The sequence below is a fragment of the Danio rerio genome, chromosome 6 (genome assembly GCF_052040795.2).
Source record: "Danio rerio strain M-AB ecotype USA chromosome 6, GRCz13ab, whole genome shotgun sequence".
NCBI classification, from domain to species: domain Eukaryota; kingdom Metazoa; phylum Chordata; class Actinopteri; order Cypriniformes; family Danionidae; genus Danio; species Danio rerio.
This window is the reverse complement of record NC_141026.1, coordinates 8,207,523-8,234,000: the sequence shown is the minus strand read 5'-3', so window position 1 is coordinate 8,234,000 and position 26,478 is coordinate 8,207,523. Positions and strand designations below refer to the sequence as shown.

At 33.1% G+C, this 26,478-nt stretch overlaps 1 protein-coding gene across 2 annotated transcripts in view; it reads right to left on the bottom strand.

Moving 5' to 3' along the window:
• abcc4 (ATP binding cassette subfamily C member 4 (PEL blood group)) overlaps nucleotides 1-26,478 on the bottom strand; it is a 69,350-nt gene that overhangs the window by 26,458 nt on the left and 16,414 nt on the right. For both annotated transcript variants that reach the window (XR_015492543.1, NM_001007038.2), the window contains exons 4-15: nucleotides 25,989-26,213; nucleotides 23,737-23,826; nucleotides 16,937-17,100; nucleotides 14,754-14,879; nucleotides 10,273-10,522; nucleotides 7,204-7,311; nucleotides 5,040-5,129; nucleotides 4,239-4,430; nucleotides 2,986-3,080; nucleotides 2,477-2,563; nucleotides 2,181-2,277; nucleotides 1,224-1,433 (exon numbers count right to left, since the gene is read on the bottom strand). Coding sequence is in view for 1 of the 2 variants with exons in the window: in NM_001007038.2 (NP_001007039.2) it covers nucleotides 1,224-1,433; nucleotides 2,181-2,277; nucleotides 2,477-2,563; nucleotides 2,986-3,080; nucleotides 4,239-4,430; nucleotides 5,040-5,129; nucleotides 7,204-7,311; nucleotides 10,273-10,522; nucleotides 14,754-14,879; nucleotides 16,937-17,100; nucleotides 23,737-23,826; nucleotides 25,989-26,213 (1,734 nt within the window). In the remaining variant the exon portion in view is untranslated. The remainder of the gene's footprint in view (nucleotides 1-1,223; nucleotides 1,434-2,180; nucleotides 2,278-2,476; nucleotides 2,564-2,985; nucleotides 3,081-4,238; nucleotides 4,431-5,039; nucleotides 5,130-7,203; nucleotides 7,312-10,272; nucleotides 10,523-14,753; nucleotides 14,880-16,936; nucleotides 17,101-23,736; nucleotides 23,827-25,988; nucleotides 26,214-26,478) is intronic.

The window sequence follows — 26,478 nt, the reverse complement described above, 5'->3', positions numbered from 1 at the left end:
TATTGCCCTAACATGTTTGAGGGATAGTTCACTAAAAAATAAAAATTGACTGTTTACCAACTCTAAGGGCCCTATCATACACCTGGCGCAATGTGGCGTAGGGCGCGGCGCAATACTCTTTTGCTACTTTTAGCTCGGCGCAAGGGTCATTTTGAGGTGTTGCGCCTCGCTGTTTAAATAGCAAATGCATTTGCGCTCATATGTGCGCCCATAGGCGTTCTGGTCTAAAAAAAGCAGGCGTGTTTTGGTGCGTTGCTATTGTTGAGAAACTGTAAATAGTCTGTTCTTTAGACCAGAACAAAGTCGGTCTATTGTCTGGCGCAAAGTGCGCCTGGCTTACACATTACAAACAAGATGCAGAGCAATATGCAAATATCTTTACATATGAAAAATATATAATATCTTAAGGATATATATATATATATATATATATATATATATATATATATATATATATATATATATATATATATATATATATATATATATATATATATACACAATAAGGATATATACAGGATATAAATATAAATGATTAAAATATTACAAAACATATTAATTTCTAGCCTACATGAAGATTTAAAAACCACTGCCTTACTTTCTTCATCTTGGGAGGCTTTTTCAGTTCATTTAATTTGCTTTTGTATAATATTATTATTAGCAGTATTATTTATCATATCCATATTTATATTTCTTTTATTAAAAACAAGCTCAGATTTGCCCACCTGTCAAATTTTAGACCATACCAGCTGGCTCCTAACGGGAATGGGAGATGAGGCTCTAATTGGTTTATTCTCAAAACGCACCTATAACTCATTAAGAAAATAAACTCAACCCTTTTAGACCATGCGCCACGGCGCAAAGCGGATTTTCCCTTCCTTAAATGAGCAAAAACGCGTTCTGACACGCCCTGAAAGCGTTTGCGCCCTGCGCATGGACCGTCAAAATAGAGCCCTAAGGTTGTTCCAAACCTTTATGAATTTACTTTTTCTGTTGAACACAAAATAAAGTATTTCGAAAAATGTTAAACCTGTAACAATTGACTTATGAAACTAATTTTATGGAAAGCAATGGTTACAGTTTCCCAACATTATTCAAAATCAATTCTGCAGAAAAAACTAACTCAGACTCAGATAATTTTTGGGTGAACTGTCCATTTAAACTGACAACCCTAATTCTACTATGTTTTACACTATAATCCATCCAGTCAGCATCATAGTTACCGGGAGCTGATCAGAGTCGTCTTTCACCGACAAAACGGAGGAAGAATGTGAACGGACGGAGTTCTGGGAAACGGTGCGACTGCGTGGAGATCGAGGAGCTTCTCCTTTTTCACTGCCGCTCTCCTCTTCTTCGTCCTTCTTCAGAAGAGAGGTGAAATCCAGTCCGGACTGCTGAAGCTCAGAGTACGAGCCTCGAGCCACCATGTGCCCCTGAGAGAGGTCAAATGGAGCTCATTTTTACTTAATTATCGGTCGCTGAACTGCAGTTTTATTTTTTACTTTTTAAATTATTTTTTAAATATTCAAACCCATTGACTTACAAATTTTGGTCCAACAAACATTTACTAAACAACTAGCAATAAAACATACATTATACAAACAATACAAATTAAATACATAATTAAATACATTAAGTTAAATAATAATTTATAAATACGTATTTATCATAAATATATATAAGTTAATAAAACAAAATAAATAATTAAAAATAAATTATAAAAAGTAAATTCATTTTAAATATTTAATAAAATAAATTGACAAAAACAAATATAGAAAATAAAAAAAATTAATAAATGAAAATAAAAATATACAAATAAACAAATAAAAATTAATAAAAAATAAATAAATATATAAAAGAAAAAAAGAAAAAATAAAGACATAAATGTTTTTTTACAAAAAGTAACTATAAAAATAAATAAAAATAAAATAATAAATAAATTTTAAATAAATAAAAAAATGTAAATAAATTATTTTTAAAAATAAATAAATATATTAAATAAATAAATAATAGAAATTGATAAAATCCTAAAAAAACTATTTCCTGTAATCTAAGGTTGCCAGATTTGATATAATTAGTCTTCTTTCTTTCTTTTTTTTTTTTTAAATCAGATTTTCTCCACTTCCAAAAGTTTCATTACATCCCTGCACTGCAGTTTCAACTGATGTGCTTCAACTCACCTCTTTCAAAACCAGGATCTGATTCGCAGCCTTCAGGTACTGCAGTTGATGGGTCACCAAGATCCTGGGCTTGTCCTTCAGAATACCACAAACACACCTGCAATGAAGCAAGAAAAAATGCTAACCAACCTCACCAGTGTTAACCAAGGCTGAACAAAGACAAAATAAAGGAAACTTAAAACCTGAACTAAAGTGATGAGCATCATTATACAATAAAAACCTGTACTGTAAGAAAAAGAGCACTTTAAAGAGAAAAAGGTTACGTGCAACAGCATTCATTAAGAGCATGAACCTACTGTTCAAACAGATGTCTGCTCACTTCAGCATCCACAGCACTCAATGGATCATCCAGCAGGTAAATATCAGCATCCTGATACACAGCCCTAAAACACACATAAACAGCTCTTAAAAATACACTTCACATCAGCAAATATATGCCTATTTATGGGCTAATCCTGGCTTAATCTAAACTCTGTCTGTGAAACTAAGTCTTTATATTTCTTAATTCCTCTTCTTTTCTGGTTTAGAACAGTGTATTAAGGCCCAATCCCAATTCTTAGCCCTTCTCCTTACCCCAACCCCTCGTTTTGCGCGTTTATGTGAAGGGCTGTCCCAATTCTCTTTAGCCTGAAGGCGTAGGGCTAAGCCAAAGGGCTAGATAGCCCTTGAAAAGCAGATTTAACATAAAAAAAGAGAATTAAGATTGGGCCTAAGATAAGACACATGGGAAAAGGTTTTATTGTAGTAGTGAATCTCTTCTATAAAATATGATGGAGTAAAATGAGGGGTTTAGAGGTTGTAATACCTGGCCAGGTTGACTCTGGCTTTCTGTCCTCCACTGAGAGTTGCTCCCCGGTCTCCAATCACTGTCAAATCCCCATCAGGAAGCAGCTCCATGTCCTGTACCACAGACAGAACCACAGTATTACTACAGTACACTACAGCTTACTATCTTTACATGCTCTCAGTATGTAGATACCAAGTAACATTTTATACCAGAGATTAGTTTTGAGGTTTATAACAAAATGTTTTTTTTAATGCTGCATGCTACAAATATACAATAAAATCTCAAAATATATTGCCAGAGACAGAAGACAGAAGTCACTCAGCAAGCAAACACCTATTTGAAATCTGATACAACAATTTAACAATAATCAAAATAATAATCTTTCTAGATTTCTGGAGTAGGACTAACACTTTTGTTCAACAATGATTGATAATCATGACATTAATTATAAAATTAAGCATTTAATTAATCAATTTAACAATAGCAATGTTATACAGTTACTAAAGAATAAAAATGAAGTCAATGTTTTTCTCTATTAATCCATAAAACATGGGAATAAATAAAAAAGGAATAAAAGAGTAAAACACATATTGTAGAAAAACAATATTTTACAAAAATACACGACAATCAAATCGATAAATTATAATGATTTCTGAAGGATCGTACAACACTGAAGACTTTAATAAAGCTACAATTCAGCTTTTAAATCTCAGAAATGAATTACATAAGGACAAAATAATATAAATGTAAAAACAACAGTTATTTAAAAGTATAATAATATTTCACAATAATATTTGTTTTGGTTCTTTTAAGTAAATCAAAATGCAAAATTACAGCACTCTTTCAGATAAGTTTGGTGCTGTGACCATTTTTTTGTTTTTAAATGACAAAAACCAAAGAATGTTTGCACTCAATAATTTATTAAATAAAACACTGAAGAAAAAACAAACAAAGGTTTCAACTACAAGTCTTCATCAGAGTCACTTTCAGCTCAAGACGGAAATTTGGTTTTTCTTTTTTTCTGTGATTTGTTTAATAAATTATTAAGTTCTGGCCTTTTAAAGTAAAGAAATGCAGCCTTGATGAATTTGAATTTGATTCAAATAAAATAAAATAAAATAAAATAAAATAAAAAACAAAATAAAATATTTTTTACTGACCCAAATCTACTAATGCTCAGCAATGCATAATTTATTGAGCTTGTTGCAACAAACAGAAGTTAACCCAACAAATAGAGAGTGTGGAGTGTACAATATGATGGATGATTTTACCCTCTTAAGCGCACAGGCTCGGAGGACTCGCTCATATCGCTGTGGCTGCAGCTCTTTTCCAAACAGTATGTTGCTGCGAATGGTGCCTGGAAAGACCCAGGGCTGCTGGGAGGCGTAGGTCAGCTCTCCTTTCACCTTTATCACACCCTTCTCAGCCGGAAGCTCTCCCAGAACGGTGCTGAGGAGAGACGACTGCAGGACAGAGCTGAAGATTAATAACCACTATCAGCCTTTTATTAACAAGACAACTAGAGCTTTAAAGGGGACCCATTATGCAAAAATCTATTTTATAAGGCTTTTAAACACAGTTGTGTGGCAAAAGTATGTGAATATAGCCTGCCGCTAATGGTAAAATTTGTTTCTTTTTAATCACGCTTTACAAAAACAGTCTGCAAAAACACTCTGATTGACATTCTTCCTTTGTTTGGTTCATTAGAGGGTGAAAGCCCCGCCCATTAGTGATGATCTCACTCATTAGCATAAACAGCCCTGAGCGAGAAGCAGCCATCCGCTATTAGAGTTTTCAATCTGCCACTATGCTGACACATATGCACTTATAGCTCCACCTTATTGTAAAAAGAGGGCTGGGAGCAAAATCTCATTTGAATTTAAAGAGACAGTCACCAAAACGGCACAATGTTGATTAAAGCAGTTTCAAGGTGTTATAAACAATTATTTGTGTACTATTTTGAGCTAAAACTTCACATACACACACTAGGGAGATCAGAGACTTGTTTTACATGTTGTAAAAAAAGGGCATAATAGGTGCTCTTTAATTTGAGTATGAGCATTAGGACTGACCTTTCCAGCTCCCACAGGACCAATTACAGCCAGCAGCTGACCCGGCTTCACAGTAAAACACACATTTTGTAATGTTGGAGCATCCAGAGTCTGTCAAGTAGTTAAACATAATAGTTTTAACAATTAATTAATAATATATTTTGTCTTCATCAAAATGACAATACATAATATTTTACCAGTCATGTTACAAGATACTATTATTCATTCATTTTCCTTTGACTTAGCCTCTATTTCAGAGGCCAACTATTCCAGCATATGATTTACTCAGCAGATGCTCTCCAGCTGCAACCCAGTACTGGGAAACACCCATACACTCTCAATCTCTCTCTCTCTCTCACACACACACACACACACACACACACACACACACACACACACACACACACACACACACACACACACACACACACACACACACACACACACACACACACACACACACACACACACACACACACACACACACACACACACACACACACACGTTTGTTTTTGTGAAAAGTGGGTACATTACATAGGTTTCCATTTATTGTATACTGTCCAAACCATATATTATATTGCCCTCACCTTACCCCACCCCACTCTACCCCTAAACCCAACCATCACAGGAGACTGAGTACAGCTTTCCTCTCTGATCAAATTCAATTCAGTTTATTCAATTCTACTAGTATTGAGCTTGGTGTAATTTAAAAACATAACTGGGATAATTGTATTAGGTATGCAATTTAGGTTGATTAGGCATTAGTCATTGTATAACAGCGATCGGTTCTGTAGACAAATCATGAAAGCAAAAAATCTAAAGTGAGCTAATAATATTAACCTGAGATTTTACATTTTTTAAAAATAATTAAGACTTTCGGCAAAAGAAAGATATGCTAGAAAATTCAGTGAACAATTTCCTTGATTTTTTTTACACATCACTTAGGAAATATTTGAAAAATATAAATTTCACAAGAGGGCATATTTACCAATGTGTGTGTGTGTGTGAGAACAAAATATACTTTCTGTATTTTTTTCCTACAAAACAGTTGCATTTTTATAATATTTTGCAAGTTTATTATTAATAGTCCACTACAGATGCATTAAACTGACCAGAATAGAAATGAACTGAATCAGTGAGATATAATGACATTCATTTTCAGTCAACAATACCAATGTTTACCAACTACAAAAGAGGTAAGAAATCCGTAACAATTAATCTATTTATATCAGTTATTCTGACTAAAGGTTATTAAAATTTATCTAAATAAAAATATATATATTTTTTAAAACTTTCTAAAACTTTTATTTGAATCTTTATAGATTTTTGACATTTTATACATGATAAGTAAAATAAATAGGTAACTCTTCAGTTTGAATATTAATTCCCACTTATAACTAGGTCCAGACGGAATCTGCGGACGTTTTAGCGGTGAATTTTGGTAAAAATCTGCGGATTTCTGCAGAATCATTTTGGGAGTATCATAACTAAAACCTTAACATATAAAATAAAACATAATATATTTAACCTTTTATTTAATGTTTAAAATGCAAATCCAATTACATTCAATTTATATAAATAAAGCAAGTCTATCATATAATATATCAAGTAAAAGACAGAAAATAATACTGTACACACTGCATTGTACATAAACCAGATGAACATTTTCACATTAGTCAATAATATTACTGAAATTAACTAAAAAACTGAATAAATATTGATTTACACACATTTACTCAAGTAAAATAAACAGAAATAACGATGGGCTAAAAATCTGTGGAAATCTGCGGAAAATCTGCGCGAGCATATGTGGGCCTACTTATAATCAATTTCTTATTACCGGTAATTTACCTAAGATGTTGGCTGTTTATTAGTAATAAAAAGTTTGTTCTTATCACTTATTACAAATTCATTCATAGAAAGCAAATTCTTTATTTAAGGAGCTACAAGTTATAGTTTAGGGTTTATTAAATTTCTAGAACTGAACCTTAGAATAAAATGTGACCAAAAAAAGGAACTTTGAATAAGCTAACATGCTTTTGTGATACACAGTACTACTTAACAGAACTTCCTGTTTCCAAAAGGAAAACTTCAGCTGCTTGATGTCCACTATAGCAGCTTGTTGTTTTGCCTTTTACAAATGTGTGCTTGTTTCTTCAGTATTTCTCATCGTTTGGATCTCACCTTGTCCCAGTAGCATATGAGATCCTGCATCTCCACCGACGGCTCTTTCTTCTCCTCCTGAGAAAGCGGAAGGTGATTTTTCACAAGCTCATCCAGCAACAGGAACTTCTGCACGCGACAGACAGACCACAAAGTCACATGTGATGCACAGACACAAGACCGGCACTGAAAACTGCTGTCATGACGAAGCAGTTTGGAGTTTCTTTGGATAATGCAAGTTAGGAGTTTCTGACAAGTAGAAGAAGTGGTTCAGTGTGAGGTCAAACAAGAAAGAAATCATCACGATTACAAAATGTGCAGGTTCACGTTGAGCCTTATGCAACATTAGCTGAGTCAGTGGGAACTGTAGAGTAGATCTAAAATTAACCCTGAAAACGACACCTGCAGCACTTCAGCGCAGACAGAGCAGCAAGAGATTAGAAGTTAATAGCATGGCCAGACAGAAACTGTGGTATAAGATATTTTCTGGAAAAAAAAAAATCTGCGTATTTATGTGAAACGATTTGGCAAGTACAAATCAAGTATAGTGACTAAAAACTTGAAATAAACATGAAATAAAAAAAAACATAACTTTTATTTAAGGTTATCGCTGGAAATCCATTTAGGCCCACTTCTTTGGTAAACAAAGTCTCTTATACATGTGTATCTAATTAAAGATAGAAATTCAATTTACTAAATAATTATAATGATGGTAATATTTAATTGATTTGCCTATTGTTTTATCTAATAATCACTCTATTACTGTATAAATACAATAAAAACTACATTTAAGGAGTATTTTAATAGGTTGAAATAGTTTAAATTTTTACATTTTACATTAAAATTTTAGCTTCTCTTAATTTAGTTTGGTGTTTTCTTTATTATAATCTTTTAATATATTAATACTGTTTTTATTTGTATTTATTTGTATTTAAATAAAAGCTCTAAACATTTGCATTTACTGAAATTAATATAATAACTGAATAAAAAAAGATTTACATACATTTGCAGAAGTAAATAAACAGATTCAATGATGGGCTAGAAAGTCTGTGGATTTCTGCGCACACAAATTCAGTGCAAGCCTGTTAGTTATAGTGAATGATGGTAATATTTACTAGTTCTAGTCTAAAGTGACATTTGTGAATGAGCAATGGTTTCTGCTGATCTGACGTCAGCTGCAGATGTGTATGAGTGGCGGAAGAGAGTAGTTCCTCATACAAAAGCATTTTTGAGATGCTCTATGTTAGATTTTATTTTTTATATGCATGATTATGCCATAAAACTGTTGTACAAGGCAATATCACATCAGTGCTGATTTACAGCCATATAGTGATATGCTACTCGTGATATGGGTATATATAAACACACACTCATATACATACATATATACTATCTAAACAAATAAAACAGCAAATTAGGAGTTTATTGTGCCAGCAAAAATTATAATGATGGTAATATTTAACTGATTTCTCAATTGTTTTATCTAATAATCCCTCTATACTACTGTAAAAATACTATAAAACTACATTTAAGGAGTCTGTTTAATAGGTTGAAATAGTTTTAGTTTTTACATTTTACTTTAAAATTTTGGCTTCTCTAATTTAGTTTGGTGTTTTCTTTATAATAATCTTTTATTATATCAATACTGTTTTTATTTGTATTTATTTCAGCTTTAGTTATTTTGGAAAATAAAGGTTAAATCAAACTTAATTGCCAACTAGCTGAAATAAAACTAAATAAAAATGTTTTAGCTTTATCATTTAAATAAAAAAAAACAAAAAAACTACACACTAGCCACTCTGTCTGGTTGATAATCATTTTAAAATTGTAGTTCTCTTAAAAACAGTGTTCGACAATAGGGATGGCCCAATATGTGTGCAAATGTGATCTTAGAATCGAAAAGCAGCACGAAAATAACTTTGTTCACGTGAGCAAAAATACCAATATGGTTTAATTATCATTGTTGTTACAATAACATTGCTTTAATAGGAGATTAACCCCTCATTTATGATACGAGACCCATTTTTTAAATGTCAATTATTTAGTTTTTTTAAAGAATGGTTTTGTTAAACAAAAAGTGCATGTATACGACTATATTTTCCTTGTTTTGATCAATTTGTGGCTAAGAAATAATTAATTATTTATTTTTGGTGTTGTCAGAGATAAATTCTGTAAATCCTTAATTTAGACCCCTTAAAAGTCATGTAGATAAACTAATTGCAATGCAACACAACCTACTTGCTCATGCACATAGAGCAAGCTCATACACAACACACACACACACACACACACACACACACACACACACACACACACACACACACACACACACACACACACACACACACACACACACACACAAGTGAAATGAACGAGGAGGCATGTGGGCATAACACACAAATTAAATCTGGAGATTTTAGCATGTCAAAGTCAAATTTATGCATATAAAATGTATTTCCCAACAACAAAATTGTGGCTAGTAATAATGGCGGGTGGATAGTAATGTTGGAAATCTACTAGCCACAGTGGCTGGTGATCAAAACAGTTAATGTCAAGCCCTGTCAGAATGATTAGACCTTCTGAATCTTTAGCCCCCCTGTATATTTTTGTCCCCAATTTCTGCTTAACAGAAAGAACATTTTTTTTCAACACATTTCTAAACATAATAGTTTTAATAACTCATCTCTAATAACTGGTTTCTTTTATCTTTGCCATGATGACAGTAAATAATATTTCACAAGATATTTTTAACATACTAGTATTGAGCTTAAAGAGACATTTAAAGACTTAACTAGGTTAATTAGGCATAATTAAGCAAGTCCTTTTATTACAGTGGTTTGTTCTGTAGACAATATATCATAAAAATATTGCTTAAGGGGGCTAATAATATTGTCCTTAAAATGGTTTTAAAATGTTCTAGCCGAAATAAAGCAAATAAGACTTTCTCCTGAAGAAAAAATATTATTGGAAATACTGTGAAAAATTCCTGCTCTGTTAAACATCTTAAAAATATCAACTTCACATTTTCTATGACCATGTGAGCATTAAGCTTATTGTCAGTCCAGTTTGTGTGATGAAGATGGGTCGTACCTTGATCCTGCGGATGCTGATGGCGGATTCAGACACTTTCTCGATGGCAGCAGGGAAGAACAGAGTGACGGTGAGGCGGACGGCGCTGTACAGAGACACGGCCACAAACACGCGACTCGCAGACATGGTGTTTCCCACCAACACGTACACGGTGAACGTCACAAACAGGATGATTTTATTGGCTGTAAAGAACGAGGCCATGTTCAAGCCACGCAGGTAAGAGCTGCTCATGATTTTGGAGATCTCCTTCCTATAACAAACAACAAACAAATGAATCCCTTTGTGTCCAAGATCATAAATATTTGGGAGGATATACATACAGTTAAAGCCAAATTTATTCGCCCTCCTGTGAATTTTTATGTGAATTATGGGTTTAGTAACTTACTAAAGACTTGTTAAGTATCAGTTAATAGTGTATATCTGTTATTGGGATGTTATTCTAGTTGCAACTATTCGTCATTTATTAACTGTTAGTAAACCAGGAATAGTTGCAACTTTAGAATAACGTCCCAATAACAGACATAAGCTAATAGCTAACACTTAACTAATATAGTAACGCACACTTTACAGATCAGTTGTTCATAGTTTGTTAACCATCTACTAATACCAGTGAAACTTTGTTGAACAGCAAATAGATGGAACATGTTCAAGCTACAGAAATTTAATTTAAAATTTGAAAACATAAAATATTTGTACCCTAAAATCCACTCATAGACCTTTCTGTGTGCTGTGTTTTACCAAAGAAACTCCACAGATGAAATGTTGAACATTGTGTTTAATGTATAGAAACACACATACTGAGCCGTCGCATGGCAGAACAGCAGTATACAACACAATACAAACCCATGAGCTTTGGGGACTTTTGTGCTAAACATCAAAACAAAATAAATATAAAGCATAAATAATAAAAGTTTCACTGGTATTAGTAGATGGTTATCAAACTATGAACAACTGATCTGTAAAGTGTGCGTTACTATATTAGTTAAGTGTTAGTTATTAGCTTATGTCTGTTATTGGGACGTTATTCTAAAGTTGCAACTATTCCTCGTTTACTAACAGTTAATAAATGACGAATAGTTGCAACTTTAGAATAACGTCTCAATAACAGATATACACTATTAACTGATATTTAAAAAAGTCTTTAGTAAGTAAGTTACTAACAGCTTGCTCATGATCTGTTACTAATTTATTAGGCATAGTTATAAATCATTAAAATACAGTTAACAAGTCATTTATAACTTGTTATCTAACAGTTTGTAAACTATCTATCTATAAGGCACAGTTATAAATAATTAACAAACTATTAGCTATTATTAAACAAGTGAATTATAATTCATTTACTAACAGTTTATTAATGATCTACAAGCTAGTTATAATGGATAGTTATTCTAAAGTTACCGAATTATGTTTAACAGAGTAAGGAATTTCTCACAGGTATTTCCTATAATGGTTTATTCCTCTGGAGAAAGTCTTATTTGTTTTATTTTGGCTATAATAAAAGCAGATTTAAAACATTTTAAAACCATTTTAAGGTCAATATTGTTAGCCCCCTTAAGCAATATCTATTTTCAATTGTCTACAGAACAAACCATCGTTATATAATGACTTATACAATGCCTAATCGTGCTAACTTGCCTAATTAATCTAGTTAAGTCTTTAAATGTCACTTTAGGCTAAATAAAAGTATCTTGAAAACTAACTAGTCAAATATTATTTACTTTCATCATGGTAAAGATAAAATAAATCCGTTATTAGAAACGAGTTATGAAACTATTATGTTTAGAAATGTGTTGAAAAAAAATCTCTCCGCTAAACAGAAAATTAAGGAAAAAAATATTAAGGGGGGTGAATAACCAGGCTTCAACTGTATATAATATTAGTATATACTTTACAAGATCAGCTAAATAAATTTGTTCTGTCTTTTTCCAGTAAAAAAAAGAGAGACAGACATTAAATGCAAAAGCACAGATAAAAGCAGCATTGTATATGCAACCACAAGGTCAGAGCTGAGATTTCCCAGCTTCAAAATATGATAAACACTTGTGATAAACACTTCTTGACACCACAAATTCTCACATTTTTGTGACCTTTCTTCCTACCAGAGTGATTAACTTTGCTTGGGCCTTTTTAATGCTTCTTTGGTGATGGGACAGTGGAAAGATGGGCTAGAGACTGTTATTGGCAAAAGACTGCAAGACTGGAATTGAATTTGGGGTCACTGCCTAACCACAAGTCTGTAGTATATGGTTTTAACACATTTTATGCATTGTTTTAGTGCAGGGGACCATATTTTAGATAAAAATAGAAAATATGTCTCAATCACGCGACCACCAAACATCACTATGAGAAACTGAAAAACCACAAATGCCTTGCACTAGTTTTAAGCCAGATGAAGCAGCACTGACATGCAACAATACCGAAGACACAGACAAACAGAAGAAAAAAAAACTGGGTCACACTTTATTTTGATGGTCAGTTTGTTGAATTTAAGTAACAATGCAACTACGTACATGCCAACTAATTCACATTAGATTATAAGTAGACTGTTAGGTTGGGGTTAGTGGTTGGGGTTAGTGTAAGTTGACATGTACTTGCAAAGTTTCTTATAGTCAGTTATATGTCTGTTGAAGGAGCAGTATCAACAGATATTCAGCAGACAGGCTACTAATACTCAAATGGATCATCAAAATAAAGTGTTACAAAAACTGTCACATAGATCCAGTTAGAACATTTACTGGAGTAACTTTAAACCAACTTTAAACATTTAAACACAAACAAAAAACAAATCCCCCAAAATATTTAGTTTGCTTATTTTGGAAAATAATGGCAAACCACTAGTATTGATGTAGCATACATGTGGTTAATATCTTCACTAACAATGTCTTTAAAATAAGGTTAAACAACTTTGTACTGACATTTATTTGATCAAATATAAATTATAATAACAGAAAAAAAATAAACAAAAGATTATTCTCTGAAGTGACATTTAAGCAAGTTTCTTTGTTTATTTATTTATTGGCAGCTCAGCAACCTATGGCTATTTCATGCAAGATTAGCAGAGATAAAAACATATTACAAAATAATAACAACTTCATGATTCAATAAGACCATTGAAAACACTTACATTAAGAACATTAGATATGTTTTTTTCAGTTCGATATATGATAACTTCTTCCTAGGGATACTTTTTTTTTAAAGCATCCATCAAATACTCTCAGTATAAAACTATTGTCTAATAGTCTTTAAAATTTTACAGTGTATTACAACAAAATATATACTATAATATAATAATGTAATATAATATAATCTAAAATTATATAAAATAAAAAATATCTAAAATAATATACAATATAAAATAACATAATATAAAATACGAAATAATATAATATATTCTAAAATAATATAAACTATTCTAAAATAATATAACATAATAATAAAATATAAAATAATATAATATAAAATAATATAATAGAATTTAAAATAAATTATATAATATAAAATACAAAATAATGTAATCTTAAATACAATCTAAAATAATCTAACATAATATAAAAATAATCTAAAATAATATAATATAAAATTATACAAAATAAAATAATATATTATAATATAATTTAAAATAATATAATATAAAATATACAATAATATAATATAATCTAAAATAATATAATTTTAAATAATAAAGTAAAATATAATATAATATAATATAATATAATATAATATAATATAATATAATATAATATAATATAATATACAGGGTTCATGCATATTTTTCACAACTAAAATTCAATGACTTTTCCAAAACTTTCAGGTAAATATTCATGACCTAATGTTTTATGTGATGTCTACGTTCACAAGGTAAATAAGAAAGAAAAATGTACGTTCAAAATTATTACTGCATATCAAAAAAAATTAAAATATAATTAAAAATTAAAATTAAAATATCTGTTAAATAGATATAAAAACATTTTGTGTTTATTTGTTCTTCCAAAAATTATCCAGTCATGGAAAATTACAAAATTCCATGACTTTTCCAGGTTTTCAGGACCGTTTGAACCCTAAATATAATATAATATTTTTCACAATCAAGCAAATGAAATGGCTCCTAAAATGAAGCACAGAAATGTAGTGCAGGCCTTGATTTTGCCTATTGGGAATAAATTGGATGGTTGTGGTTTGCTAATACTGGATCTTATTTGAGTGACAGGCTGATCTTGCTTCCCCCTAAAAATGTAATAAATGATAATAAATTTACTGATGAAATTACCAGCACAAGCATTTTCTATCGCTCCCTTAAGTGACCCAAAGTTTTACAGTTCTTTAAAACACAGTCATTTTCATGCTGTGCTTCAAGTCTCAACCTTGAAATAAGTAACAACCATAAAACCTTTGGACAAATGCCGTCTTGTCAGTAACACAATCTGCTGACCTATCGCAAGCTACAGCAGTGCAAACAGACTCAATAAGTCTATGTAATTTACCTTCGTACATCATTAACCAGCATGGCGAACGGCTTCTCCCAGGCATACATCTTAATTATACGTATGCCAGAAACCACCTCATTCATAGTGCGTATCCGGCTGTCAGTCAAGGCTGCGGTTTTACTCCTGTGAGACAGAGAGAGAGATGAAATCATTGCAGTATGAACAAATAATGTTAGTGTGTCCCAAATTATGCTCTACTACACATGATTTCCTCAGCAGTCTAATGTATAATTTTTGTAAGGCATTTAATTATTCATCAGAGTTTGAAAGCTCCGTCCCTAAAAATAAGTGTATCATTAGCATATTTAAAGTGCACTCTTTTTTTGAGCCATTTATATTGTATAATAATATTTTACATTTTATTTTTAATTATAAGTGTGATTATGGTATTGGGAAGGGGAAAATTGCTTTAAATTAGGTAACATTAATGTGAAAACATACTCAAGAACTTTTGATCATAACCTGAATCAACATTTTCTTATACAAAAAAAATTAAGAGAAAAAAAAAGTTAAAAAAAAAAAAATTTTATTTAAAAAAAAAAAACAAATAAACAAACAAACAAACACACACACACACACACACACACACACACACACACACACACACACACACACACACACACACACACACACACACACACACACACACACACACACACACACACACACACATACAGTACTTCCCACATTGTTTACTTTGGTGGGCCGCCCAAGTATATTTAGTGACACTTTTTTTATTATCATCATCCTGTTAAATTTTTTTTGTATCTGCACAATATAAACAAACATCCACGATCGATTAAGTAGTGAAAAATCTTCTCTCCTTTACCCATTTCATTCTGCTCATTCTGTGTGTGTGGAACAAGACAGTCTTAAGATCTCTGCAGACCCACAGAGATTTGCACCTTTTTGCGTCCAGCCGGGGTTTCTAAATCTACTAAAATGTCCGGGATTTAGTTTTGCTTTCGTTTTCTAAGCTGTGGTTACTTTTATGTGCACAGCCGCAGGAGAGATATGAAATAATTAATTCTTTGATCTAAACAACTTGAAAGAGAAGACGAAATTACATCTAAATTGACTGCAGAATATTCATACACCATAAGGAAAGGGTAAGCAACTCTTTTTGTCTTATTTAAATAATCGACACGTTTTATTTGAGTAATCATTTTTATTCCCTTTTTTCTGTCATTTATTTCTCATTTGCTGTATATTTTATTCATTTGATGTTGTCAATATATTGCATATTTTATACATCTAAAATGCTTTAATAGCATTTATAAGAGAAATGGCATAAGTGAAATATTGTTTTTTTTCACCTTAACCCATTGAATAGAAAAAGTTCAAAACAGATAATATTAAAACTAGTGTTAAAAATCAAATTACGTTTTGTTTGCCACATATAGTTAATTATTCATGTAATGTGGGTAAAAGGTGTTTCAATCTGGCTACCATGTCAAGTATATTTCAAACCTGTGAGAAACACTGTATATATAAACATGTAAAATAGTTTTTTTCAACTCTTTTCAAACAATAAATAATTCATGAACTGTCAAAAAAACTCTTATAAATGTATTAATTAATAATATAGAATGAAACTAAGGATATTATTATTGTTGCTGTTATTATTATAATGTTGTATTTTATTTATATATTCATGTTTCTGCCTCTAAAGTAGCACGCTTTTCTAAAGTCATTTTTCATCTGACAAGCGAAACCTGAACTTGCACCTAGAATAAAGCCAGAAGGAAAGAGCATGTGTCTGAAAACGTGACAATGATTCACTGCAATTTGCTGTGGTAAAAATGTACCACCATTACTTCTTATAAATGACCTTCCTAAAGATCATTAACATCACATTACAGACTAAATAACTACCGTTACAGCAAAATACACAATCCTTAACAAGCAAAGTTCTCCATGCTCTTGAACTTTTAAGCTTGTAAACATTTCTAGATTAGGTAATGCAGTAGTACATTAGATTTTCAAGATTATAATGTATATTAATATATATGTTGGCCAAGTTTTTAAGATATAAATGTGCCTTTTGAGATGCTCTCTGACACTATTCACCCTGACATGTGGAGCATCATGTGACTGTGATTAGCCTCATAGTTCTCATAGTTTTTTTTCCCCTAATCCAATTGAAAAGATTCCCTGTTAGATTGATTCTGAGACTGTACCTGTACTTGGAAAACAGTTTCCCGAACATGGTCTGAAGCGGCATTAGAAAGACTAAAACTGCCATCCCAGCAAGGCACGATGGTCCGATCTCTTGCCAAAGCAGACCAATCACAGCTGCGGCTTGCAGAGGCCCCACCCACAGGAAGTGCAGAAAAATAGTCAACTAGGAAAGACACAAATAAAAAAAAGCACATAAATTAAATCATACAAGTTCTTGAAAAAAACAAAAAAACAAACAAACAGGTGTTCATACTTTGTTAAATATGCATAATTAATTACATATAACTAACCCTAAGCTGCAGTCTAACCCTGACCATACAGCACATATAATGAATGAATTAATATTACTAGTGGTGGGCAAAGATTAATCGCATACAAAATAAATGTTTAATATGATATCCTCTGGGTTCTCTGGCTTCCCCCACAGTCCAAAGACATGTGGTACAGGTGAATTTGGTAGGCTAAATTGTCCGTAGCATCCGCTGCGTAAAAACTTGCTGGATAAGTTGGCGGTTCATTACACTGTGGTGACCCTGGATTAATAAAGGGACTAAGCCGACAAGAAAATGAATGAATGAATGAAATTATAGCAAGTTTTTACGCAGCGGATGCCCTTCCAGCCGCAACCCATCTCAGGAAACACACACACACACACACACACACACACACACACACACACACACACACACACACACACACACACACACACACACACACACACACACACACACACACACACACACACACACACTGGACAATTTAGCCTACCCAATTCACCTGTAACGCATGTCTTTGGACTGTGGGGAGAACCAGAGCACCCAGAGGAAACCCACGCGAAGGCAGGGAGAACATGCAAACTCTACACAGAAACGCCAACTGAGCCGAGGTTCGAACCAGCGACCTTCTTGCTGTGAGGCAACAGCACTACCTACTGCGCCACTGCCTCGCCCCGTACAATAGTATTATAATAATAATAATATTATATTTAAATACATTTTAAATGTGCTATTACCGTAATACCATGTTTTTACGTAGCTGGTACAATTTTCTTTTACCTTTTTAAAAGTTTCTTATTATCTAAAAGAATCAATTTATTATTCAGAAATGGTGTAATAATAATAATAATAATATTAAAAAAAACGAAAGACAATAATATTCATTGGATGGTAATTCATTTTAGCATAATTACTCCATACTTTAGTGTCCCGATACTTTCAAAATCATTAAATGAAGTTGATTCATTTCAAACAAATGTTTTCATTCAAAAACAATATAACAATAAACAGCATAAATTATTTTTGCAAAGAAAATTCTGCATTATTAAATATATCATGTTCTATTTTGATCTAATAAATGCACCCTTAGCAAATAAAAATATTAATATAATATTCTATTTATGACCTCAAACTTTTAAAAAAGTAAATACATTTTAATAGGAATATAAAAAGTACAATAAATAAAATAAATATAATAATAAATGTAATAAAAAGTTATATATTTTCATGTAAGCATCAAAGAACTTAAATTGTCGAATAGCATAAATTTATTATCATAAAACACCTGTATATACATAATCATGTTTAAATTTTCAAAAATGAAGCATCGATTTTCCAAATAATCCAGGGCTATTAAACACTGGCACAAAACACTGACATTCCATGTTCTAGTTCACATGACAATACTTTAGCGTAGTTCTTAGAATAGGGAGCACAAGCTTTAATTACATCACTTTTCAAACAGTAGAGATTATTGTACAGATTACTGCAGAATCCACAAAAAAAGAGGCTTAAACTTCAAAGTGCTAATTTTAGGTAACATTGCCTGAACACATACAGAACTTCCTGCCATTCTTCTCTAAATCCCTCTGATGTGTGCTGGAAAATACAGGAGAACGTCTCCAAGGACAGATGGAGAACAATGATGTTCCTACTTTAAATATACAGACTAAGAGCTCAGCTGGAATGAGTGTGGTTTCAAATGAATATGTGTGGTTTATGGAGCCGTTGCGCGGCTCACAGCCAAAACTTTACATAACTGTTCATCACTAGATTTCTCAACTGGAATAAAGATAATGAGAGAGTTATAGTGTATGTCAGAAGCCATGCCACATGAGACCGAGTTTAAATCTGTTAACTATTCATTTTAATTTGCCAATAGGGCTGGGCGAAATTTGTATGGAATGTTTCCATGTTGTTTGATAACAACATATACAACCCCAAATCAGGAAAAGCTGGGACAGTTTGGACAGTAATAAAAAAGAAAGTAGTGATTTAAAAAATTACTTTGACTTGTATTTCATTGCAGACAATATGAACACAATATATTTCATGTTTTATCTGGTCAACTTCATTTCACTTGTAAATATACATCCTTTCCTGTCATTCAGACCGGCAACACACTCCTAATAAAGCAGGACAGGATTAGTTTAGGGCTAGTAATTAGGTAAATTGGTTAAATAATGATATGATTTGAAAGAGGTGATGTCAACAGGTGATTGTAAATTTGGTTTGAGTCCTTTAGGAGCAGAGATGGGCAGAGGATCGCCAGTTTGCTAATAAATACATGAGAAAATGTAGAGCCTGATTTTTCTGCATCAGCCAATTTTCATGTCATAGCTAGCATGCATGTCACGCTTTGAGTCTGCTTTTTTTTTTTTTTAAGTTGAATGAGATCTAATGCGTGCAGTCTGGAAGTGCCGGTGATGCCTTGCGCATAAAGATTTTTAGCCACGTGCAATGGAGAACATAAAGAGAACAAAAGTAACTGGCAAACTTAAATTGGTGAAAAAAAATGCTAGAGGAAAGGCAAACTTCTGGTCAACTTTTCAAATAGTGACAACTTTAAATGCTGAGCCAACTGGTAACGCACATAGCACAACTTGTAATTTAAGTAAACTGACTGTGGACCACATACCGCTTGGATATCGATGTCACTACAAAAAAAACTAAAACTTATATTTAAAAAAAACAAAAAAACAAACTCAAATTTCTTAAAATTATTCTGATAAAAAAAAAAAATATTCGAAAAAACATTAACTTTCTATTAAATGCAAATCTGCTCTATTTTAATGGTTGAACAGTATTAGCTGTTTGGCGGGAAAAAAAACGAACTTCGGGTCCATCTCAGGCCAAAAATTGATAAGCTGTTAGACAAGGGCAGGGCTACAGCATGTGCTACTCGGGCCAGGGCTGGGATAGGGCTTGGATTTAAGGCCCATGCAGGGTTCTAAGAAAATTATTGAAATGTTAAAAACAGTGTTCCTCAAAGACAGACAGGAAGACGTATATACCAGGAAGAGGTATATTTTACCTACAACAGTGCAAAACATAATTAAAAGATTTACGAAATCTGGAGGAATTTCAGTGCGTAAAGGAGAAGGACGCAAGCCTAAGCTGAACAATCGTGATATCTAATCCCTCAGGCGGCACTGTATCAAGAATTCATTGATTCAATCATTCATCTGTAAGCAGTTTCACTACATGGGCTTAGGACAACTTTGGCAAACCTTTGTCAAGTACCACAATACGTAGTTACATCCACAAATGCCAATTAAAATTGTACTATGCCAAAAGGAAGCCCTATGTTAACAGTGTCCAGAAGCGCCGTCGACTGGGATGGACCATCACACTGTGGAAAAGATGAACACTTTGTGATCAGATGAATCAGTAGTTGACTGGCCTGCCTGCAGCCCTGACCAGTCTCCAGTAGAGAATGTGTGGTGCATTGTGAAGACCCCACACTGTTGCATTCGCCGGTGTATGTGTCTCTCCCTCTCTCTTTTCCTCTGAACAGGCCATACCATAATTACGCAGATGACTTGCTCTGGGATTGACTGAAGTGACCCAGGGTGTCTTTTAAAAAAAGGGAACTGGGTGTGGAGTGGAAGAACGAGTTGTTTGGTATCTTGATTTGTGTTTAATGTTAGAGAGAAATATATGATTTTAGGTGTTATTTTTGATTGTGTTTTCCAGGTTGTGTGTTTAATTGTTAGACCTTTGTTTGTTGTTTATGCATCCGTGTCCCCCCCTTATTTTGTTTTTGGTTTGTTTGTTGTTATTGTAAATATTGTACTTTGTATAAACACCGTGAGAAGCAGTAGGGGTTGGACACCACACTTCTCTCTTGTTTTTACATATGGTCCGGGAGATAGGAGTAGTTTTTGTATTTTTCTTTCTGTTATTTTGTTAGGTGTATTTAGTTTCATTTGGGTGCTTGGGTAGGGGGTTTATTTCTCGTTTATTATTTTTCAGTGGGTCCTCTCAAAGCTATTTGGCTTCATGTTTTGGGTGTTTAAAAAAATAATTCATTCATTCATTTTTTTCAGCTTAGTCCTTTTATTAATCTGGGGTTACCACAGCAGAATGAACTGCCAACTTATCCAGCATCTGTTTTAGGCAGCAGAGGCCCTTCCAGCTGAAACCCCTAACTGGAAAACCAAGGGTTTATAAAAGTGACTTTATTTGTCCAGTGTTCTTTTATGTTATGTCTGTGACCATAGACCAGGCTTGTAACACCCACTGTGAGACTTGTTTGCAGGAAAAATAGGACACAATGACACATGAAACACTTCATCACTTGATGTTTTCAGTCCCTAAACATCTTTTAAGTGTTGTGAAAAGGAATGGCAGCATTAAAACGAGGTAAATGATTTTTTAGAAGTGTTGCAAGAAATATAATTAGAGTATGTATTTATTTTATGAAAAAAAAAAAACAACAACAATAAAAATCAGGAGGAACATATTAATTAATATTTGTCGTATTGTCTGCAATAAAATACAAGTCAAAATAAATTTAAAAATCACCACACTTTTCATGTATGAACTTATAAACAGGTGCAAAATAGATCGTATTTCTTTTAGGGCTGCTCGAGTATGGGAAAAATCACAATCTTGAATATTTTGGTCATAATTGTATTCATGATTATTGAAAATGAATTTTAGTGGGCCATATAACCAAAAAGATTTGGAGATACTGTGGAGATAAAGCGAGTTTATTTCCCTGTAAATAAGGTTGCTATTACATTATTACTTTTCAAAGATCATAAAATTTCACAATCCGTCATACTGAAGCAGAAGTGGACCAGATAAAAAAAAAACTACCAACAATTATGAAAAAAATAAATACAATAGAACAAAGAAAATCTAGGCCTAAAAGTGAATCAAACTTTGCTTTCTTCAGTGTCAGAAGTAAACTTGATTTGTTTGTTATTAAATCTATTATAAAAAGTCCTTCAGTCAAGAGCAGTGAGTGACTTTGACCTTGTCTTATTGTTTGTTTGATTAATAATAACAAAAACAGTCTGCAGAGAATATAATGCGCTGTCGCTTTAAGAATGTGCATTCTGACAATGGTTTCACTTTCAACTCTCAACTATATCTTTGTGTTCAGCTATTACATAACAAACAAGGGTTAATGTGAATAAGCACTGAGTTTTTGACACAACTTTTGAATGTATTTGACCATTTCGGCACTCTCACTCTACATGTTCTCTGCCTCAGAGATGAGAAAACCCACACACACACACACACACACACACTCGCACGCACGCACACACGCACACAACAAGCTCTCTTTCACACTTTTAATGACATAAATTATTTAAATACACGTCAACAAATGAAGCACATCCCATGCTGCAGAAGTCATGAACATACTTTCAGTAATTTCCATGTGAACCTAAGCTAACACAGAGGAATGAATGCGGACTGCCGAAAGGAGGTGGGATATGATGCAATTAATCATTCATTAAATGTTTTATCATAATATTTCAATTCAATTCAGCTTTATTTGTATAGCGCTTTTACAATGTAGATTGTGTCAAAGCAGCTTCACATAAATGGTCATAGTAACTGGAACAGTGTAGTTCAGTTTTTAGTGTTTAAGTTCAGTTCAGTTCAGTTTAGCTCAGTTCAGTGTGATTTAATCATTACTGAGAGTTCAAACACTGAAGAGCAAATTCATCGATGCGTAGCTCTACCAATCCTGAACCATGCGAGCCAGAGGCGACAGCGGAGAGGGAAAAAAAACTTAATTTAGGGGCCAAAATGAAAATCTAATTTCAATTAAATTGCACAAACCTAATTTCTTTAGTTTTAAATTATTGTCATATGCTTAGACGCACTCGTTACTCAAATAAATTGTGTTTTGCATTACCATATCTTTTTATATATTTACATACACTTTAAACTTATTACTACTGTAATATTTACTACATGTAAAAACTAAATATATGTTTGTTCTTAAAATGTAAACACCCTTGTATGGATGTATTTTTACAAATATTTGGCCATGAGTATCATACAAAATGAAAAAAAAAAAACACACAAAAAAAAAAAAAAAAACGAATGAGTCCCAAGTGTCATATTATAGTTTTTTCCCAACTACACAAGTCTAGTATTAGCCAAGTATTCACTGTTTGGTGACCAAAATTCTACAGAAGAAAACAAAACACATACCCACTTCTTTGGAAAGCTTGAATGTGAGTAAATGGTGGGTATTGTTCATATTTAGCTGAACTATCCCTTTAAGACAATCTATTTGTGACCACTCCTGGTGCTCTGAATCTCAGCCAATCTGTTCCCTGGTAGCTCAAACCCTTTACGGTAAATCACTCCTGCTGCCTTTGGCTCTTTTAACTGGAAATGAAGTTTGGGAAACAATACTTTGATCAAACAAAGTGCCATGACAGATTCTTTAAAGGAAAATAAAAACGACACTACAGGAGACCCGCTTCGAAAACAGGAAAAGGAGGACCTGTGACACGAATGGAGGAAGACGAAAAGTTATGAAAATTTCCTACCTCATCGAATTTGTTGACGTCATTGGACAAAAGATTAACGATCTGCCCTGTGGTTGTTTGGCCCATTGCTGCAGCGCTAAGACATAGAGCCTAAAAGAGGAAGAAGAAAAAAGGGTTTACTGTGATAAGAAGTTACCTTTGGCTGAAGCAAAAATTAACTTACTAATCAAGTCCCATAACTCACACTTATTACCACACTGTTAAAAAAAAAATAAATAAAATAAAATAAAAAAAAAAGCATTTTGTATGCATACACTCACTGGCCACTTTATTAGGTACCCCTTATTAGTACCAGGTTGGACCGCCTTTTTGCCTTCAGAACTGCCTTAATCCTTCGTGGCATAGATTCAACAAGGTACTGGAAATATTCCTCAAGAGATTTTGATCCATATGGACATGAATGTGTCACGCAGTAGCTGCAGATTTCTCAGCTGCACATCCATGACGTGAATCTCCCATTTCACCACATTCCAAATGTGCTCTATTGGATTAAGCTCTGGGGACTGTGGAGGCGATTTGAGCACAGTGAACTCAATGTCATGTTCAAGAAACCAGTCTGAGATGATTTATGCTATATGACATGGCAAGTTATCCTGCTGGAAATAGCCATCAGAAGATGTGCACCATTAAACCACCACCACCAACCTGAAGCGTTGATGCACGGGATGGATCCAAGCTTTCCTGTTGTTGATGCCAAATTCTGACCCTACCATTCAAATGTCGCAGCAGAAATGGAGACTCATCACACCAGATTGTTTTTCCAATCTTCTATTGTCCAATTTTGGTCAGACTGTGTGAACTGTAGCCCCAGTTTCCTGTTCTTAGCTGAAAAGAGTGGCACCCGGTGTGTCTTTTGCTGCTGTAGCCCATCCAACTCAGGGTTCTGTTGTGTGTTCAGAGATGCTTTTCAGCATCCTTGGTTTAACAAGTGGTTATTTGAGTTACTGTTGCCTTTCTATCAGCTCGAACCAGTCTGGCCATTCTCCTCTGACCTTTGGCATTAACACGGCATTTGCACCCGGAACATTTCTTGGACCATTCTTGGTAAACCCTTGAGATAGTTGTGTGTGAAAATCCCAGTAGATCAGCAGTTTCTGAAATACTCAGACCAGCTCGTCTGGCACCAACAACCATGCCACGTTCAAAGTCACTTAAATCCCCTTTCTTCCCCGTTCTGATGCTTGGTTTATACTGCAGCAGATCGTCTCGACCATGTCTACATGCATAAATGTGTTGAGTTGCTGCCATGTGATTGGCTGATTAGAAATTTGCGTGAACAAGCAGTTAAACAGGTGTACCTAATAAAGTGGCTGGTGAGTGTATATCATATACAGTAATATAACATTTGTAGATGGGAGTTTTTGGACTTTTCTTTGATAAAACTCCTATCGTTCTCAAAAAAAAAAATCTAAATAAATTGAGACAGGTTGAAAATGACCAGTTTCTCTGAATTTATTATGTATGAGTTTGAGCAAAATGTTCATTTTTGTTTTATTCTATAATAGATCTGATAACAACTTCAAATAAAATATATTATGAAAAATATTATTTAGAGCATTTCTATCTAAATAATTCAAGTTTTCATGTTTTTGCGACTTAAAATCAGGGTTATTCCACTAAATATACGGATTTCTGAAGTCTTCTGAAGTAAAAAAAATATATATATATTTTGGTTAAAAACATGTAACTTGTTTGCTATTCCATGCAAAAATGCTCTAATTTGACATTTTATTTCCAGATTTGAAAAACCATAAGCTTTTTACAAAATAAAGCAAAAATGATGTTTTACTTAAAGGTGTAGTTCACCCAAAAAAGAAAACACACTCACTGTTTACACACCCTTTACTTGTTCCAAACCTGTTTGAGATTCTGTGTTGAATACCTTTCTTTCTTCTGTTGAAACACACAAAAGAAGATATTGCTGAAAACCTGTAAACATTGACTTCCATAGTAGTAAACACAAATACCATGGAAGCCAATGGTTACCAGTTTCCAACTTTCTTCAAAATATCTTCTTTTGTGTTCAAATGAAGAAGGAAACTCATAAAGATTTAAAACAAGTAAAGAGCGAGTAAATGATGACAGAATTAACATTTGTGGGTGAACTATCCCTTTAAACACAGGGTAACTATAAGCTGTAAATATAAAAGGCTGTATAAACTAATATGGTAATTATCACAAATACTACTTTGGCACCTCCTCAGTACAATTTTTTCAAAGGTAAGCTATTGGGTGTTTAAAGAAAACCTGACCTTCCTGTAGATCATGTGACACATTGCAATGCGAATTTTCATTCCAGCTCTTTGAACGTGGTAGAAATAGAGATGATGGAGCAAAGCCAAGCCCAGGGTGGAGAGACAGACGCCTGTTGCATATCCATAAGCTTCAGATAAAGCTGCCATGTCATCGTGCCGATAGTTCTCAAAATACTTAATGAGTTTGCCCAAAAACACAGGCTGGATCACTTTTATTGACTCCTGTAATGGGTAAGAAGCAACACTAGATGAGGAAACAATGGCATTATTCATATTTCTTAAGACATTCAGTCTCTAGTCTTCATTATTACTTGGGGTGGTGGACTTGAATAGACTTATGAATAGACTTAATGGTGACACCAAAATAGAACAAGTCATATTTCTGAAGCTGAATTATTATATTACTCCTCTTGTACTTTCTATTCACATATTAAAAGAAAAGGTCATTTTAAAGAAAAGGTCCTGCAAAGAAATGTGATCAGGCTGG